Source organism: Cannabis sativa, chromosome 5, assembly GCF_029168945.1.
Source record: "Cannabis sativa cultivar Pink pepper isolate KNU-18-1 chromosome 5, ASM2916894v1, whole genome shotgun sequence".
NCBI lineage: Eukaryota > Viridiplantae > Streptophyta > Magnoliopsida > Rosales > Cannabaceae > Cannabis > Cannabis sativa.
Window position 1 is genome coordinate 60,217,807 of NC_083605.1, and position 18,393 is coordinate 60,236,199.

At 35.5% G+C, this 18,393-nt stretch overlaps 1 protein-coding gene and 1 long non-coding RNA gene across 5 annotated transcripts; one reads left to right on the forward strand and one right to left on the reverse strand.

Annotated features, from left to right (window-relative positions):
- The first annotated feature begins 1,694 nt into the window (after window positions 1–1,694).
- On the forward strand, window positions 1,695–4,967 carry LOC133037967 (uncharacterized). Its single transcript, XR_009687935.1, has 2 exons — window positions 1,695–2,212; window positions 4,627–4,967. It is a non-coding gene; the product is annotated as an uncharacterized LOC133037967 (long non-coding RNA).
- A 5,017-nt stretch (window positions 4,968–9,984) lies between these two features.
- LOC115716678 (probable methyltransferase PMT21) lies at window positions 9,985–15,462 on the reverse strand. 4 transcript variants are annotated; one of them, XM_030645530.2, is made up of 8 exons: window positions 14,987–15,462; window positions 13,274–13,574; window positions 13,018–13,166; window positions 12,728–12,923; window positions 12,256–12,466; window positions 11,041–11,719; window positions 10,880–10,957; window positions 9,985–10,620 (listed from the first exon to the last, which is right to left on the reverse strand). In XM_030645530.2, exons 2-8 carry the CDS (start codon window positions 13,550–13,552, stop codon window positions 10,398–10,400), a joined length of 1,815 nt encoding a protein of 604 aa, XP_030501390.2. In that variant the 5' UTR covers window positions 13,553–13,574; window positions 14,987–15,462; the 3' UTR covers window positions 9,985–10,397. The 4 variants fall into 4 exon arrangements, with proteins under 4 accessions (XP_030501390.2, XP_060971791.1, XP_060971793.1 ...); XM_061115808.1 differs by having other exon boundaries at window positions 13,746–15,200; XM_061115810.1 differs by lacking the exon at window positions 14,987–15,462 and adding an exon at window positions 14,875–14,922.
- Window positions 15,463–18,393: the final 2,931 nt, after the last annotated feature.

Consider the following 18,393-nt stretch of genomic DNA (forward strand, 5'->3'; position numbering starts at 1 on the left):
CTCTGCCTTTCTTCTTCTTTCTTGTTCCTCTGTTTCTTGTTCATGTATTCATGGCTAAGAGGTTGAATACCTCTCACATGGTATCAGAGCCTGTTCCGCCATTAACGGCGAACATGGCCTCTGTTGATCCTGGCAATTCGAATTACCAATCTGCAACCCAAGGAAACCAGTTCACAGTTGCAAGAAATCGCACCAGATCTCAAGATGATGCCAATCCTGTCTACTTCAACCACACTGTCTCGATCAAGCTCAACGATCACAACTTCCTTTTATGGAAGCAACAAATCTTAGTTGCCATTTGTGGTAACCAGTTGCAGAAATTCATTCAAGACGTTCCACCTCCACCTCAATACCTCAGTGACACAGATCGTGCTGCTCAAAGATTCAATCCAGAGTTCTTGGATTGGGAAGTCCAACATCAGCTTCTTGTCTCTTGGCTTCTCTCTTCCATGACTGAGAGCCTCCTAACTCGAATGGTTGGCTACAATTTAGCACGACAGATCTGGAAAGCTTTGGAGCAACATTTCACACTGAAAGTTTCGTCCAAGATTTTGGAATTCAGAACCAAGCTCCAGAAATCAAAGAAGGGCACGATGAGTCTCAACGACTATCTTCTAAAGGTGAAGCAACATGTGGATCTTTTAGCATCTGTTGGTGAAGTTCTTTCTGACTGTAACCATATTGCTGCTATATTCAAAGGCCTCCCTAGCGACTATGACACCTTCATTATCTCTACCAACACGTGTGTTGAAGGCTACATCGTGGGAGAGATCAAAGCCTTGCTTCTTGCTTCTGAATCTCGAATTGAGAAGGAGGATCAAGAAGCTAAATCAAGCATCAATATGGCCTTGGTTGATCAAGATTCTGCCCTTGAAGCCTTCTATGCTCAAACAAATCGCAATTTGAAACCCTCTGCCTATCTTCGGGGTCAGTACTTTCCCAATGGTTTCAATTTTTCTAACCCTTCTTCCTTCTCCAATTCTAGAGGAAACGTTAGAACTCAAGTTCCCCTTTGAGGATCTAATGTCTCCACACAAGGCAGAGGAAGGGGTGGACAATTTCCAGCTGCTCCAAATCGTCTCCAATGCCAGCTTTGTCACAAGCTTGGCCACACAGTCATCGACTGTTTCTACCGCTTTGACAAAAGCTTCACTGGAGTGTTTCCCGGCACTGATCAAACTCAGTTACAAGCAAATGTGGCCCATACAACTCAAACTTCAGACGATAACTTGTATCCCAACTTTGGTGCAACAAATCATTGCACACAAAATGGACAAAATGTTATGACAGCTACTGAATATGATGGTCCTGAGCAACTATATGTTGGTAATGGTGCTAGTCTTCCAATCTCTCAAATTGGTAACACCTATCTCATTCCCAATTTTTGCACTAAACCTTTGATTCTCAATAAATTGCTACATGTTCCTAATCTTACTAAGAACTTGCTTAGTGTTTTGAAGTTTGCAGCTGACAATAATGTATATTTTGTGTTTTATCCTAATGTGTGTTATGTTAAGTATCAAGTGAGCAAAGCTGTTCTCCTGACTGGGAAACACCACAATGGCTTATATACTTTTGACTCTAATCAACTACAACTATCTGCCTCACCACTATTAGAAAAAAGACTTTTTGCGTCGGTTAACGCGTCTGGTCAAAGTTGTTGACCGACGCAAAAGTGGACCCTTACTTATTTGCTTAAGTTAGTAACCGATGCAAATAATGACTAATTTGCGTCAGTGATGTCTCCGACACTAAAACAAAAACTGACACTAAAGATAAATTTTAAATATATATACACACACATTTTGCGTCAATTAGCATTTGTGGTGATCATTTATTGCTAACCGAAGCAATATGTGTCTTTTATCTTCATTAACCCCTGAAACCCCATCTCCTCTTCCACATTGAAAATAAAAATTAGGTTTTCACCATCTTCTTCCCCATTTCAAACCTCCACCACCCACCATCCCTTTCTCTCTCTTTCTCTCAGTGTCATTGTTCGCCCACCGTCCCTTCCTCTCTCTTTCTCTTTGTTGCATTCTCCACCGCCCAACCCTCTATCTCTCTTCTCTCTCTCTCTCTCACACAGTGACATTTCTCCGTTTGACTGGAGCTTGCCTGCCATCCACTTCGCTTGCTCAGTGTTCGAGCTCTGGCCTCGTCGACTCCAAAGCCGCTCGGCTCCGCCCTCCTCAACTCCAAGCTCTTCCTGGTATATATTTCTATATATATATATTTAGTTTATTGTTTGATTGTTCAGTAAGTGGTGGGTGATTGTTTGATTGTTTATTGTTTGGTATGTTTATTGTTCATTGTGTGTACTTTAATTCAATTTATGTCTCATTAAGCTTTTTATTTCTGGTTCATTGTTCATTGTTAATCATTTTATCATGTTTGTTTTTTTTTTTCAAAGTTCATTAACCATTTTGTTTTGTTTTTGGTTAGTTCATTGTTCATTATTCATCATTTTGCATTAGATAATTTATTTATATACACCTTTGATCAACTTCTTGCCAAAGTTCTTGGAGAAATTATGCTTTAATTATAACAAATCAGTTTATATTTAAGAGTCTTTCATCATTTCAAGCCATATAATTGTTGGGTATTTAAGTATTAGAAGCTCTGTTCATCTTGAGAAGTTGTAATCTTTAATGTCATAGATTTTTTTGCAAATGGATAATTTTTAAGGTTGTCTTTCAAGATATTAGAAGGCCTAGTTATTACAAGCTACATAAAAGTGTTGGTTGCATTGGTATTTCACGATCATATTGATTCTAGTTTTATTTTTTTTCATTCCTGAAGCAAAATTCAAATTGTAAAATTGTAAAGCTTCCACAAGTTGATTCCTAAAATTTATATTCAATGTGGGATAGAATCCTTGGAACCTATATGCCTTACTCATTAGACAAGAGGGCAGGAGGAGGCTTTGAAGCTCAGCCTTCAAAAGATTACAATGATGATTGATTTTCATGGAATAAACATAAACTTATTATTATTTGTACCAGTAATTTTTTCCATTGTGAGTGAACCACACACACCGCGTTTTTAATCTGTATATATACATATACTCTTGTGTCCTTTTTCATAGATTTCTTTTGTCAATATTAACTCTTATAATTTTAATAATAAGATCTATTCATGTATCGTTTTCTTAGGGAAATATAAAGAACAATGCCTTTATATTTAATTTATATTCAATGGAAATGTGGTGAAGGGAAATCTTGGTGACAAACAGTGTGGTCCTTAGTACATTGTTAGGCCTATTTTCATATTAAATGTTGGATTGTTGTCCTATAGTATTATTAATTATAGGTGAATGTCTTGTTGTTATCCCTTCTTTGATTTTGTCTAATAGGTGGGAAAACTTATCAGAACCTTGTATATCTATACATTTGATGGGTAATCAAATGTAAACACTAAGCATATATAAAAATTATGTTTATTATTGTGTCAAAAAATTATGTTTAATGTATATATAGTTGGCTTGATTTTTTTTTTCTATCTCTGAGAACTATAGTGTCTAGAATTCATTGGTTGCCATTAATATTCATTTCTTTTTTTTTTTCAACTCTTAAACAGTATTACAATTACACTATGTTTAATGTTTAAGACATTGTTATTATTTGCACATTGAAGAAAAGCAATTGTCTAAGTTGATCTTTTATGTCTTTTTCCCTTTTATCCACAACCTTGGTTTGTGCTAGTCATTGGCTATTTCACATTGAGATATGGTTATGATCCCATTATTTAAAGTCTTATTGGAGAAGTAAATATTAAGTCATTTTAACTTAATTAGGATTTGGTAGTCATTAGTATATTATTTTCAACTATTTATTTAGTTGCATAGCTATTCTTGTATAGTAGATTCTGTTATTCAGCTTCTTAGTGAGTTGTAAAATGTTTGCTAAATCTTTTGTACTCACTAGATTGATATATAATGAGTGCTTTGGCTGTTCAAGAAGCCAAGCAATTCATTAAACTCATTCCACACTTCTTCCTTGTTTACTCTGTCATAATTCTAATAAAAAATTTTAGTAAATCGTCGCATTGTTGTTGTTTCATGATCAATTTAAATCAATATATATATATTTATATATATATATATACTTGAATGAATTATTTTCTTTTCAAGACATGGACATATATTTTCATATTTTGTGTATTGTCCTTGATTTATGTTGTATTTGACATATTTATAAATAGAATTTGGGAGATCCCAATTTATTATTTGTTTTACATCTAGGGTGTCTCTTGGAAGCATAATAGGCATACCTTTTCAATTTATTTTTATTTGTCTTAGACGATAGTTTTTATTTTACAATTGGAAGACAAGTATGCCAACAAAGTTATTTATTAATTGGGTCATGTTGAGTTATTTAGGTGTGCAAACTTTAGCCAAATTCTTTCATTTTGCATCTTTTTAGAAATATAGAATTTCCACAATGCTGTTAAATTGAAAAATTATTAGATAACAAATAAGCAAGAAGAAAGAAGGGCATCTAAATGGAAATGGGTAGAATGTGGGTTTCAAATTAATGTCCATAATGATACTTTCTTTTGTCTTTTTCTCATTCGGTGTTGCAAAACACATGATGGTACCTAATTATACATATCTCTTTCTTGTAGGTGTGGGAAATGAATGAAACTTTTCTTTTATGATTTTATTTTGATCTACTTTGGATTCTTGGAGATCATATTTTTCAGAAACAAGCTTTTATTCAGCGTCTTCATATAGGAAGAAGTCCACCAGTATCTACTTAAATTAAGGTCGTTCTTTGTCTTTTCTTTGTTTTCTCATTTTAGTAATATTTGATCAATTTGTCTTATTTCTACATCTTTATAGTTGTAATTTTTAATATAGAAAAGTAATATGCTCTAAACATAAATATAGGTTTTGGAGTTGGTTTGTATACTTGTTATTGACACTATCAATTAATTTTTAAGCTTTGGTTGTCTCATTTTGTTTATATATGTTTTTGCTTCTCTTAGAATAATTTTATTTCTTGCGTTGCTAATGATTAAATATTATATATATTTTTTACATTCGCCACCTCATATTTCTCTAATATCTAGAGATCGTCCAATAATATGGAAACATTTATCTTAAGATTTTTGCTTGCTTTCAAACTCAAAAAGTAAAAATTTATATGGTAGGATCTAGTATAATTTGAGATATATTTTTATTATTTGAATTCTGAATTTTTATTTTTTGGTGTTTAAACAAATCTTAGTATTGTTTGTGTCTGATAATGTCTTATTTTTCATTAAAAGATTGATCTGATATTGTATTTATTTTTGGTTGGAATTATTTGGTTTTTTTTTAATTTTTAAATATTTTTACTTCAGTTCATAACCGAAGCAAAAAATAATTAGCGTCGTTGCACCAATTTTTTGCTTCGATTATGAACCGGGGCAAAAACATTTTTTTTGCTTCGGTTCATAACTGAAGCAAAAAACAAGTAGCATCGTTGCACCGATTTTTTGCTTCGATTATGAACCGAGGCAAAAATAATTTTTTTTTGCTTCGGTTCATAATCGACGCAAAAAATCAATTAGCGTCGGTTCATAACCGAAGCAAAAAAATAAGTATTTGCGTCTACGTACGGTAATAGCGTCGGTTACACCAACCGAAGCAAATACTTTATGTGTCACTTAAAAACTGAAGCAAAAAGTCCTTTTTGTAGTAGTGCACCCAAATCGTTTCCTGCTTCTCAATTTTCTCATCAACTGTGCACACATCTTGCCACAACTTCAGTGTCTGTGTCAATTGTAACAAGTGTATTAGTGATTTTGAACTGTGGCAAAATGGTCTTGGACATCCCTCTGAAAGGATTGTCAAGACTGTGCTTTCTAAGTGTAACATTTCTACTTCAAATAAAATGACTACTTCAGTTGGCAAAGCATGTTGTTTAGAAAAAATACACAAATTCCCTTTCCCAAAAGCATTTGAAACATGTTACACTAAGCCTCTTCAGCTTATTGTTTGAGACTTATGGGGCCCCTCCTTCACAACTTCTCACAATGGATACAAATACTACATCCACTTTATGGATGCCTACTCTAGGTTTACATGGTTATATATTTTAAAGTCCAAATCTGATGCTATCAAAACATTTCAGATTTTTAAAACTGAAGTTGAACTACAGTTAGGCACCAAGATCCAATCCTTTCAATTCGATTAATGGGGAGGGGAATATAGGGCATTCATTGACTATCTAAAAGAAGTAGGCATTGTTCATAGAAAACCTTGCCCCACAACTCATGAGCAAAACGGTTTAGCCGAGAGAAAACACAGGCGCATTGTTGAGAATGGCCTTACTCTTCTAGCTCAAGCTAACCTACCATTATACGTTTTTGGGATGAAGCCTTTCGAACCACTGTATATATCCACAATAGGCTTCCCACCCCAGTTCTTTCCCTAAAATCCCCTATTGAAGTGCTCTTTAACATAACACCCGATTACACCAAATTCAAGGTCTTTGGTTATGTTTGTTATCCCAACAATCGACCTTATAACAAGCATAAGCTTGAATTCAAGTCTACACCATGCACTTTCATAGGGTATAGCTTGAATCACAAAGGCTATAAATGCCTTGATCCCTCAGGCAGACTGTACATCTATCGTGATGTCATACTTGATGAGTCCAAGTTCCCAACTCTCATCACAGATACTTCACCCCCTGAGTCCTCTGAGTCATCTGAGTCTCACACACTCAGTCAAATTCCTATAGCCAGTCACAACTACAGTGCTGAGTTCTTATTCCCACATGACATACCCACTGCCTCCTCTAATCATAATGCATCACCTCCTTCACAAACACACAACAACACTACTATTTTTCCTTCTGCAACTCTGCCTGTCTCATCTTTACCTGTGCCAACCCCCACACCAATTCCCACTTCTGAACCCCTACCAGACCATGCTGCACCACAAAGACCTGCTACATCACCATTGTCACCCACCCAGTCAGCCCCAACAGCTACTGCTCCAACTGTTTCTCTTTCTGGTAACACACATTAGATGCAAACTCGAGGCAAAAGTGGTATTCGAAAGCCCAAAGCTTATCTTGCAACTCAAGTTCCAACATCTCTCCAACAAGCTCTTCAACAAATAAAGTGGAACAATGCTATGGCAGAGGAAATTCTGGCACTAAAAAGAAACAAAACTTACACTCTAGTCAAATTGCCTCCTGGTAGAACAACAATTGGGTGCAACTGGGTCTATAGAATTAAAAAAGACTCAGATGGCAATGTTATCAAGCTCAAAGCAAGGCTTGTAGGTAAAGGTTTCCACCAGCAACTAGGGTTTGATTTCACAAAAACCTTTAGCCCAGTAGTGAAGCCTGTCACCATTAGAGTTGTTCTCACTCTTGCTTTGCACAAAGGTTGGGATATCAAGCAATTGGATGTGAACAATGCTTTTTTGAATGGAGATTTGCAAGAAGAGGTGTACATGTTACAACCACCTGATTTTGAGGATCCCAATGCCCCTGATTTGGTCTGTAAACTAGCTAAGGCCTTGTATGGCCTCAAACAAGCTCCTCGAGCTTGGTTTGGGAAGCTTCACCACTGTCTATTGTCCCTTGGTTTTACCTCATCTAAGTCTGACCATAGCCTCTTTATTAGGCACACTCCTCTCTCTATGACAATTATTTTGGTGTATGTTGATGATATAATCATCACAGGAAGTGATCCCTCCCTAACTCTCCTATTATACTACTGCTTTGAATGACAAATTCTCACTCAAAGATTTAGGGCCTCTTCACTTCTTTCTTGGCATTGAGGTAACAACTACACCAACAGGCCTTCATCTTTCACAAGGGAAATATGTTCGAGATTTACTTCAAAGGGCTGATATGACAGAAGCCAAACCCTGCAATACTCCCATGGTGAGTGGCCTCAAACTGTCAGCCTTTGGGAGCCCTCCTATTAACAATGCTCAACAATATCGATCCATAGTTGGTGCCCTTCAATACCTTGTGATCACTAGACCTGAAATCAGTTTCAGTGTCAACAAAGTTTGCCAATTTATGGCTAATCCATTACAATCACACTGCTGGCAGTAAAACGCATTTTGCGCTATCTCAGTGGCACCATGGACTATAGGATCCATCTCACCAAACTAGAATCTCTTGACCTCACTGCCTTTTGTGATGCTGATTGGGCCACAGACCCGGATGACCGACGATCCACATCAGGGTTTGCTATTTTCTTTGGTTCTAATATCATTGCTTGGAAATGGAAAAAGCAACATACAGTTTCTCGAAGTAGTACTGAGGCAGAATTTCAAAGTCTTGCTCACACAGTTACTAAACTTACATGGCTTCACTCTTTACTTACTGAACTTCACCTCACTCTGCCTCGACCTCCAATTGTATGGTGCGATAATCTGAGCACAATTCTTCTCACTGCTAATCCAATCTTACATGCTCCAACGAAACACATTGAATTGGATCTCTACTTTGTCCTTGAGAAGATCCTTCTGCACCTGGTTCAAGTGAAACACGTTCCAACTATTGATCAGGTTGCTGATGGCCTAACAAAGTCTATCTCCAGCCAACTCTTCTCTTCATTTCGTCACAAACTTACCATTGGTGATGCTACCTATGCTAAGTTTGAGGGGGCTTGTTAGGATAGACTGTTAGGAGTTAGTTTGGGTGGTAGTTATTTCTGTTACTACCTACCATTCTGTTATTTTCCCACTTGTTGAATTCTTTCTGTATTGTTTTTCACATGTATATAACTGTGTAAAGCTCAGATTTATCAATAAGAGATTTCTTTCTCTCTTCTCTCTTTTCCTCTGCCTTTCTTCTTCTTTCTTGTTCCTCTGTTTCTTGTTCATGTATTCATGGCTAAGAGGTTGAATACCGCTCACAACCATTATCATAGATACTAATTAACCTTTGATAAAATAATATTGTAAGTTGTGAATATAGTTTTCATGGCTATTTTAAGACTTATTTATTTGAACATAAAACAACAATTATCTTCTACTATAATTATATCACTATAAATATGATTTTACCAAGGGATTATTTCACAAAAACATAAAAATAACAAAAAAATTACAAAAATACGGTTTTACGAAATTTTAAATATTTTTACGATTTTTTTGATTTTATTTACAGAAAAGTAGGGTCTTTTTATGTTGTAATCTTGTTAATTTGTTATTTATTTTTTGTTATTTGTATATTATTTTTTGTTGTTATTTTGATGTTATTTTGATGTTAATTTTATGTAGTTTTCGTGTTATTTTTTTAGAAAATCATAAAAATGTAAAAAACATTCTTTGAACGTAAAAATATAATTATTTTACAAAAAATGGTACCTTATGTAATTATTCTTTTTACCAATATATTCTTAATTTGGTTTTACCAATATATTCTGATTTTTTTTTGTGAACATATATATTCTGAATTTAATAAATGTTTCTTTCTAGCATATAATCTGTCAATAAATATGTAGGGTAATCAATTTGACTGAACAAATTAAATTTCTGTTTATCTTATCAATAAATAAAAGGATAAGAAACATAGTTTTATAATATATTTATGCTAAAAGTTCAATTATTAATTGACTTTGAATTGGAATTTTTTTTTTCCAAATCATCTATATATTTTTTTATATATAATGACAAAGAAAAGTAAATCAAATTCAAATTTGTCCATGCTACGGATGAGTTGGCGTTGGCATGTGAAGACAAAGACAAAAGTCACCTATACTCTACAGTTTACATTATATCATGTGACATGTTTTGTAACGGTTCATATTTTAACAAAACAACAAGCAATATTCTATTTTTCAATTCTTGGGTAAGCAAAGTTTCAATTGTCGGTTCCAATACTTGTGCTGCAATTTGATTTTATTCAAATAGAAATATAAAAGTCAATAATAAGTTATGGAACTGTTCACTCAGAAAAATAAATAAAACAAAACTATCGAACGCTATAATAAAACTAGTAGTAAATCAGAACACCGTGATGATGAATTCAAAGGAAGAATCAACTGCAGCGCTCATTTATATAAATACACAAAAATATATATAAGCTATGAGGGTATGACATTGCCACCCATTGCATTCAGATCAATACATAATCAACCTAAAATGTAAGGGAAACAAATATTGGGTGAACCAAGGACCAAAAATGGAAAATAACCGAAGTACAAATTTGGCACCTTTAACAAATATATTTGTATCATATGAAAAGCCCTATTAATTAACAAAATCAACTTATTGGAGTCTTTAATTAACAAATTTGATTCTAAAAGTTGCATCTCTTTGTGGTGAAGTAGTAGCTTCTCTTCGCTTCTTTCTTCTAACCATGGAATAGCGAGGTAGTAGTAGTAGTTGTACTCTGACTAATTATCACCATGAATTGATGAGATTCTCATATTTGTTACCGAGAACTCTTATTAGAGGAATACCAGAGCTTTTTCTGGCAGATCAATATCTTCTCCTTTTCGATTCCATACTCTGTGTCTTCCTTCCGACAACCCCATTTCATCCCCTTCGCGATCGCAGCCACAGCATCCACAAAGTAACTAGATTCTCGAATTATTGCATAGCCATTTGGTCGCAGGATCCGGTCCATCTCTAACAGCACATACTTCATGTCACATCTGAACAAAGTACAGGGAGCCACTCACAAGTGTTAAGCATGTGATTAAAACTTGGTGCCTAAGTTTTGACATTAAATGGTTTCTTTCATAGCGAAATGATTTCCTTTAGGGTTATGTTTGGTTCATTTGAAACTCAAGATAGGATCACAAACACTATAACATCTCATATCCAGGAGAGCATAAAGTAGTCCTTTTTACCAAATCAAAACATAAATTATGCGCATAAACAAAACACCACAAATTAATCCACATTTCTTACCTGTGACTTTCGGCAGTAAAGAGGCCATCAAGATGAAGAAGATCATAAGTACGAGGATAAGTAGAGAATGCTTCACACCTGCCAAAAGAAATACCACAATCAGCTACAACATAAAGATTGACAAGAATCTCAAAAGCAGAAGATTGATGAAGCAAAAGTACCAATCATGGTAAGTTCCAATAAGGCCCCGATCAAAGACCACAGCTAATGTGTTGGTAGCATAAGAAGAGACAACATTCATGACCCACAAAGGATCGTCAATCACAGCTGCAGCGAAGCCTCCGTAAACTGTATTCATGTCCATTACATTTCTAATCTTATTGGACCCAATTGATGAAAGCAACTTTTTGTAGTGCTTCGCACGCACCCTCCACTTGTCATCATCATGCTTGAATGTGCTAGCACTCCCTCCGTGAACATCCGAGACACGTTCTGGAGCAGCATGCAACCGCGCAGGCCATTTAGAGACCGACTTTAAATCTGTTCTCTTATATTTTTGGTTTGGAACAACAATGCAAGGCCGGAGAGGAGTATACCAAGCAGCATCAGGTTCAAGGCTGTCATCACATTTTGGTGGATAGGCGTCAGCATTATTAGAAAGTTTATTGTAGCAACTATTGTCCGAAGCCTTCCGCCAGACAGCAATGTCATCCTTCTTGTTGTACAATTTGAAGCACATGGCAGTAAGCAGTTTCTGCAGATTGTTATAATCGCTTCTTTGATCCTCAATGGTTGTGTTCCATCCACGCCACCGGCGCTCATAGTTTACTGGTGGACCAGACAACACCCAAAAACCTCCAGGACGGAGTATGCGGTGAATTTCCTGAAGGTAAACTCCACCTGGTAGCAGAGATATTAGAGTTGATTAAAGCTGCAAGCTAACAGATAATGCCCTACTAATATAGAAAACCAGTTCCTTATTCAAAGGTCATTATAATGTGAGGGAAAAAAACGTTTCCACGTTTGAAATGATGAAAGGAATAACAAAAATAAGGTTCCATTCTCATCAAATCCCACCAATTGATAAAGAGAACTTCACTGTATAGGCAGTCTAGACTCTAGAGTTTAGTGCTTCAGTTGAATTTAGGTACAAGAATTTCAAGAAATTTCCTCGAAAATGATGTTACTTATAAAAGACTCAATATGCTTTATCACAAAGATTTTAATTGAAGAATTTCATGCTAAAACAGATTAAATATCATTTGTATCCAAGCTAGTGACTAATATGCATGTGGCACAATGTTTAGTGTTCTTTGAATGTGAAATTATGAATTGCGATCATTTAGTATCTTATTTGCAACTCTTAACCATTAAGAAACTTCAGAGTTTTAATAAAAATTCTTAATTTGTATGCATCATAGTTTACAAAGACTTACCGAATTCTGTCCACGGAATGAGACATCTAGAACAATGAGCCATATCAAATGAGTTTGACGGGAAAGGGAGCCTCTGAGTAGAAATAATGCCGAGGATCGCTGGAATTCCACGTTCCAAGGCAAACTGGACTTGAGCTTCATGATTATCTCTTGGAGCAAGGGATATAGTTAGTATTCCCCGATCCAACAAATCACCTCCCCAACTTGCAACCTAAACATCATTTTGATAAAAGATCTTTATATAGCCATCAACAATATGTGCTCCAAGCTTTAACTTACTACCATATAATGCTAAAAGATGGCTATAATTTGCAATAGAAAAGCTTCATTTCTTTTTTAATTTAACTATGCAAGCCCAAAAATGATCTGATCTGCTCTGATAGGAAATAAAATGTACAGCTCTGGAATATTCTAACGATGAATGAATAAAAATACCAGAAATATATAAGGACATGGAAATTAAAATACTCACCCCACAGCCAGTATCAATGGCAGTCCGAACGGTCCCATCTGTCATTTCAGGGATAAGTTTTTGCATTGAATCAACATAGTCACTTACACCTCTAGGGAACATAGTGCCCCCACCAGGAAAGAGAAACTTTTCGCCTTCCTTCCTCAACCAGTTCTGGTTTGATTTCTGCTTGTTAATCCAATCATAAGGGACATTCCTGGACCCAGATCCACATGTATAGCTCAGCAAAACAGAACAAAAACTCAAACTGAATATCCAGACCAACATGTCATAAAAGTACACTGACTTACCGGTACCAGCATTCATCCCTGCTCTTCGGCCATCTGATTGGTACCTTATAGCCATCTGGAGGTGGAATTAAGCACTCTTTCCTCTCAAAAGCAGGAGGGCAATGACGCTCCATAAACGTAAGGCGATGAACGCCATACTTCTTCCATTTCTGCAGAAATAAGGGGAAAACACATTAGTTACAGCATTAGACAACACATATAGTTTTTCCCGAATTCTAAAATTCACATTATACAAGGCAATAACTAATCAATATACCTTTGGATCAGTGCAAGGAGTGTAATCTTGATATTCACCGCTGCATTGGGGGAAAGAGACAGATTTCACTTGGAGAGAGGATGCTGCTGAATTGAATGAAGATTGGACAACTTTTACAGCATCCTTGGCTTCGTTGGTGTAAAATCTATGCTTCTCAGAGCAGAAGATTCCACCAAGATAGAATGAAAACCCGCACAGCACAACAAACATGATTGACATTGGAACAACTCTGGAACTTTTATCCTGCTGGTACACCGGTTTCCCATCTTTATGCTTCATCTTGTATAGAATTAGGAAATATCTGCAAACATATGAATTATCAAGTCATGAATAAGATTTTTTAAATATTTTCTCATAACATACTAGACAAGCATAGCATCCACTTTCCCTTCAGTAATGAACTTGTAATAATTCACTAAGTTATCTGCATCTTAAATTATACAATAAATGATAAAGAGATCACAAGACAAACATGAAAACTGAGAATGGTGTAGAATTGTTTAAAGAAGATGAAGCTGATCCATTGGAGACCCTACTATAAGAATGTCCAGATCTTCAGAATGAACAGCAAAAGAGCAGAAATGGTACAAGCTACTACTCCTACGATCCCCAAAGTTTGGAAGAGTACAGCTACTGATTTATGCCAGGTCCATTACAAAGATAACTAACAAATGTACTCTTTTATACAAAAAGAAATGAAAAAGGTAAACGACAAAAAAAGTTGTGAAAGGTCCACTTCTACAACAAGCCATATTAGTATTACAAAGAAAACAATGGATCCAGTATTAAAAACAACCATTAAAACCACTTGTTAGGAGTAAATCACAGGATCTGATTGCAACTACCGACGTTTTAATCTCCCATGTCACACTGACTTTAAAAAAATCACATGATTATGGGGCCCAATTTTATCAAACCCAGCCGCTCATAAATAAAAACCTCTCTCTCTCTCTCTCTTTCTCTCTCCACTAATAAGTCAAGAAAAATACAGTAGATTAGACCGAACCCCGAAAAGCAAAAAAGGCAAGAAAGAAAAGTGAAAACATAATTAAAGCAAAATTTAATAATTTCTTCAAACAAAAGAAAGTTTTCATCATTTTCTTTGTGCCAATCACTTTCCCTTTTTTTTTTTTTTCCTGAAGCATTAGTTACTTCCAAACATACCCCCAAATCTTGGCAAAAACTGAAGAAAAAAAACAGAAGACAGAGCACATGCAACCACAACATGTCATATATAATAGAGCCAAGAGAGCTTTTTTGCACAAAGTTTTCACAATTATAATTAAAGCGGTAAAAGTAATCATGGGAATGTAAAATTGGCAAATCAAGAATGGTAAAATTTGGCAGAAAGTGAGAAAATTTTAGTCTTGTTCATTATGAGAAACATTATCCAGAACTGGAAAATAAGATGAGAATGAAGGGTCCAAAATTATAATAATAATTATAATCCAGATCTAAGGAGCAGAAAAGAGAAAACCCATCAGAAACAGACTCAAATACAAAAGAAAACATCAAAAGAGCAGAGAAACAGAGTGGAAAAAGAGATCTACAACCATAACATCGCAGAAAAAAAGAAAAAGAAACTTTATAGAGAAGCATACATCACAAACTCAACATCATAAGAACACCCAATAAAGAATGAGACGGCTTGAACAGAATTTAAAAATAGGAAAGGAAAGTAGATAGAATAGATGGATAGATAGATAGATATACCTGTCTATTCGTTAGTTTCTCCACAATCTTTACTAGGGGAAGAAAAAAATCACAAAAGAAGAAAATGGGTCAGCTTAAAAAAAAAAGAAAAAAACTCTGTAAGATCTGATCAGGATGAAAAGAGGAAAAAAAAAAAATAGAGAGATAATGGAAAACTACGAGTGTGGAAATTCTCGCAGTTCCAAATATCTCAAAGCTTCAAAGAAATAGGGAGCTAAAACCCAAATATATAACATAACGTACTCTCTCTCTCTTTCACACACACACTAGCTAGTAGCTCTCTCACTCCTTCCTTCTCCTTAGCGGTCCCCACCTCACCCTTTTTTTTTTTCTTTTTTCTCAATTAAGAAACTCAGTTCACATCTCCCCGCATCCTCTCTTCTTCTCTTTTTACCTTTCTTTTTCCTTTTTTTTTTGTGTACACTTACCACACCACCACCACCACCATGAGGCCTGGATGAAATTTGTTCCACCGAACCACAATTTCCATGAATTATTTTATCTATCTAGTTTTTAATAATTTCCCTAAAATGGTTAGGACAAGAAGTATAGTTATTTGGATTGGATGGTAATAATTAAGATGTATAATCCAATCCTAATTACATAACTTTAAAAATAAGCCCTTAGTGGTGAGGGACGAAAGGCAAAAGGAGAGAGGGCATGGATTTAAATTATAGTTTGGCATTATTCAATTTAATATTTTTTTTTTCTTATCAATCCAATCTCATTAATAATTGTATTTTGAAAATTATTATCTGATATAATTATATCTTAAAATTCAATCTAATTATTAATTAAATTTGGTGGGTTTTTGAATTGGATATCTAATTACATACCTCAAAATTCAAGCCAATTACTTATTTGATTAGATCGATTTTCTAATTAGATATTTAATTTTTAATATTAATTTAAAAATATGAAGAAATTTATAAAAATATTATTATTATAAGTATAATGTAGCTACAAATTTGAAATAACTCAAACAACAACATATTACTAAAAGTAAAAAAAAATAGAACAAAACATCATAAAAATAAATATACAAAACAACAAAATATTACAAATTCAACAAAAAAAAAATGTACTAAAAATATAATTAAAATAATTATTTTTTAGTATACATAAATAAATAAATATAATAGAAGACGAAATAATTTTGTTACAAAGCTTAAAGGATCAATCTGGTGCTTGGGTGGATTGGAATAGTGGCCTAAATCTGCTTATGGTTAATTATTTCAATGACATTTTTTCTTGTTCTCAAACTGATTGGGGAGAGGTTACTAGCAGTGTGCAAAATCGTGTTTCTTCTGAGCAAAATGCTGAGCTACTGCTGCCCGTTTCAGAGGAGGAAGTTCGCAAAGCGTTGTTTCAAATGCATCTGGACAAAGCTCCAGACCCCAATGGAATGACCCTGGGTTTTTTTTCTGAAGAGTTGGCCGATTGTTAAAGGGGACATCATAGAAATGGTAAGGTATTTTTTCACCATGGCTTATTTCCTCCATATCTGAATAAAACTATTCTTGTTTTAATCCCTAAAAAGAAGCATCCTATAGATATGGGGGACTTGAGACCCATTGCTTTATGCAACGTGTTATATAAGATTGTGTCCAAAGTGGTGGCTAATAGACTTAAGAACATTATGCCAACTATTATATCCGACACTCAAAGTGCATTGCTACAAGGTCGTTTTATTTTGGATAATATTATGATTGCTTATGAGATTATGCATCATTTGAAGAGAAAGTGAAGAGGGAGGGGGATGGCTATATGGCTCTCAAACTTGATGTTAGTAAAGCCTATGATAAACTTGAGTAGGGTTATCTACGTGCTATGATGGAAAAGATGGGCTTTGATGGGCGATGGATAAACTTAGTTATGCAATGTGTTTGTTCGGTCTCGTATACTATCTTGCATGGTGGGAAGGAGTTGGGACCTATTGTTGCTCAAAGGGGATTACGTCAAGGTGATCCGTTATCGCCTTACCTCTTTATTTTATGTGTTGAAGGTTTTCTCTAGTTTGCTGCGAAGTTATGAGCAAAGTGGTTTGCTCACGGGTTGTAAGATTGCTCGAGGTGCGCCAGTCATTTCTCATATGCTTTTTGCGGATGATAGTTATATCTATTGTAAAGCTACTGAGGAGGAAGCACACAATGTTAAGGAGCTTTTGCACACTTATGAGGTGGCTTCGGGTCAAAGAATTAATTTTGCTAAGTCATTTGTGTTCTTTAGCAACAATACAAATTGTGATATTTGGGATGCTATTTGTGCTTCGTTGGAAATCTATGCAGCTGATGAAAATGGGTACTATCTGGGCCTTCCATGTTCCGTTGGGAGGAACAAGAATGCTATCCTTGGGTTTCTTAAGGACAAGCTTCGTAAGAGAATTCAAGGTTGGGAGGGTCGTATATTGTCTCGTGCGGGGAAGGAGGTCTTGTTGAAATTTGTAGCTCAAGCCTTACCAAATTATGCCATGAATATTTTTCATTTGCCTTTGGAAACTTATAAGGAGTTAGAAAGACTTATGGCTAAGTTTTTGTGGCATTCAGATTCTAGTAGTGGGAAGGGTATAAACTGGATGAGGTGGGATAGGTTGTGTCGTCATAAGCATGCAGGGGGATTGGGTTTGAGATGTTTGAGAGTCTTTAATTTAGCTTTTCTAGGGAAGCAATTTTGGCGTCTTTTGGTTGTGACAGTTCGTTGGTCAGTAGATTTGTAAGGCAAAGTAGTATGCACATGGTAGTTTATTCTCAACTGAGTTGGGAGATAACCCAAGCTTTAGGCGAAGCATCATGGAAGCCAAAAGCCTGATATACTCAGGAGCTCAAAGAACTATTGCTAATGGGGTGAATGTCTCAATTCTTGATGACCCTTGGCTCCCTCATAACACTAATGGCTTTGTTGAAACAAGGCATCCTGCCCTTGTTAATAAAACTGTTAGTTGTCTATTTCAGATGGATTCTCGGGCCTGGGATGAAGATATGGTAAGAGATCTCTTTGTGGCTCGCGACCAAGATCTGATATTTAGCATTCAGCTTAGAGACTCGACTGTTAGAGATGGATGGAGTTGGAAGTTTGAGACTTCTGGCCAGTATTCAGTCAAAAGTGCCTATAAGTTCTTGCAGAAAACAAAAGGAGCTTGGAGTGTGGATGGCAATACAGGTTTTTTGGAAGAATTTATGGTCGTTAAATTGTTCCTCCAAAGGTTAGTAACTTCTTATGGAGAGCTGTATCGGGTGTCCTTCCAACGTGTTTTCAGCTTCAAAAACGTCATGTCCCTATTAATGATACCTGTCCTTTGTGCAATGTTGCTGCAGAAACTGTGCATCACGCCTTGATGGAATATGAGTTTGCTACAGCTGCCTGGAATCACAGCTTGGTGGATGTTGGGGGCGGGTCTGCAACATTTA

What these genes read in the sequence shown, in the direction of transcription:
- LOC115716678 (XM_030645530.2), bottom strand. Translation starts at nt 13,552, where the DNA reads ATGAAGCATAAAGATGGGAAACCGGTGTACCAGCAGGATAAAAGTTCC. An exon ending in CTCCTTGCACTGATCCAAAG is followed by an intron (nt 13,167 to 13,273) that starts GTATATTGATTA and finishes TTATTTCTGCAG; the next exon opens with AAATGGAAGAAGTATGGCGT. An exon ending in AGGGATGAATGCTGGTACCG is followed by an intron (nt 12,924 to 13,017) that starts GTAAGTCAGTGT and finishes ATCTGGGTCCAG; the next exon opens with GAATGTCCCTTATGATTGGA.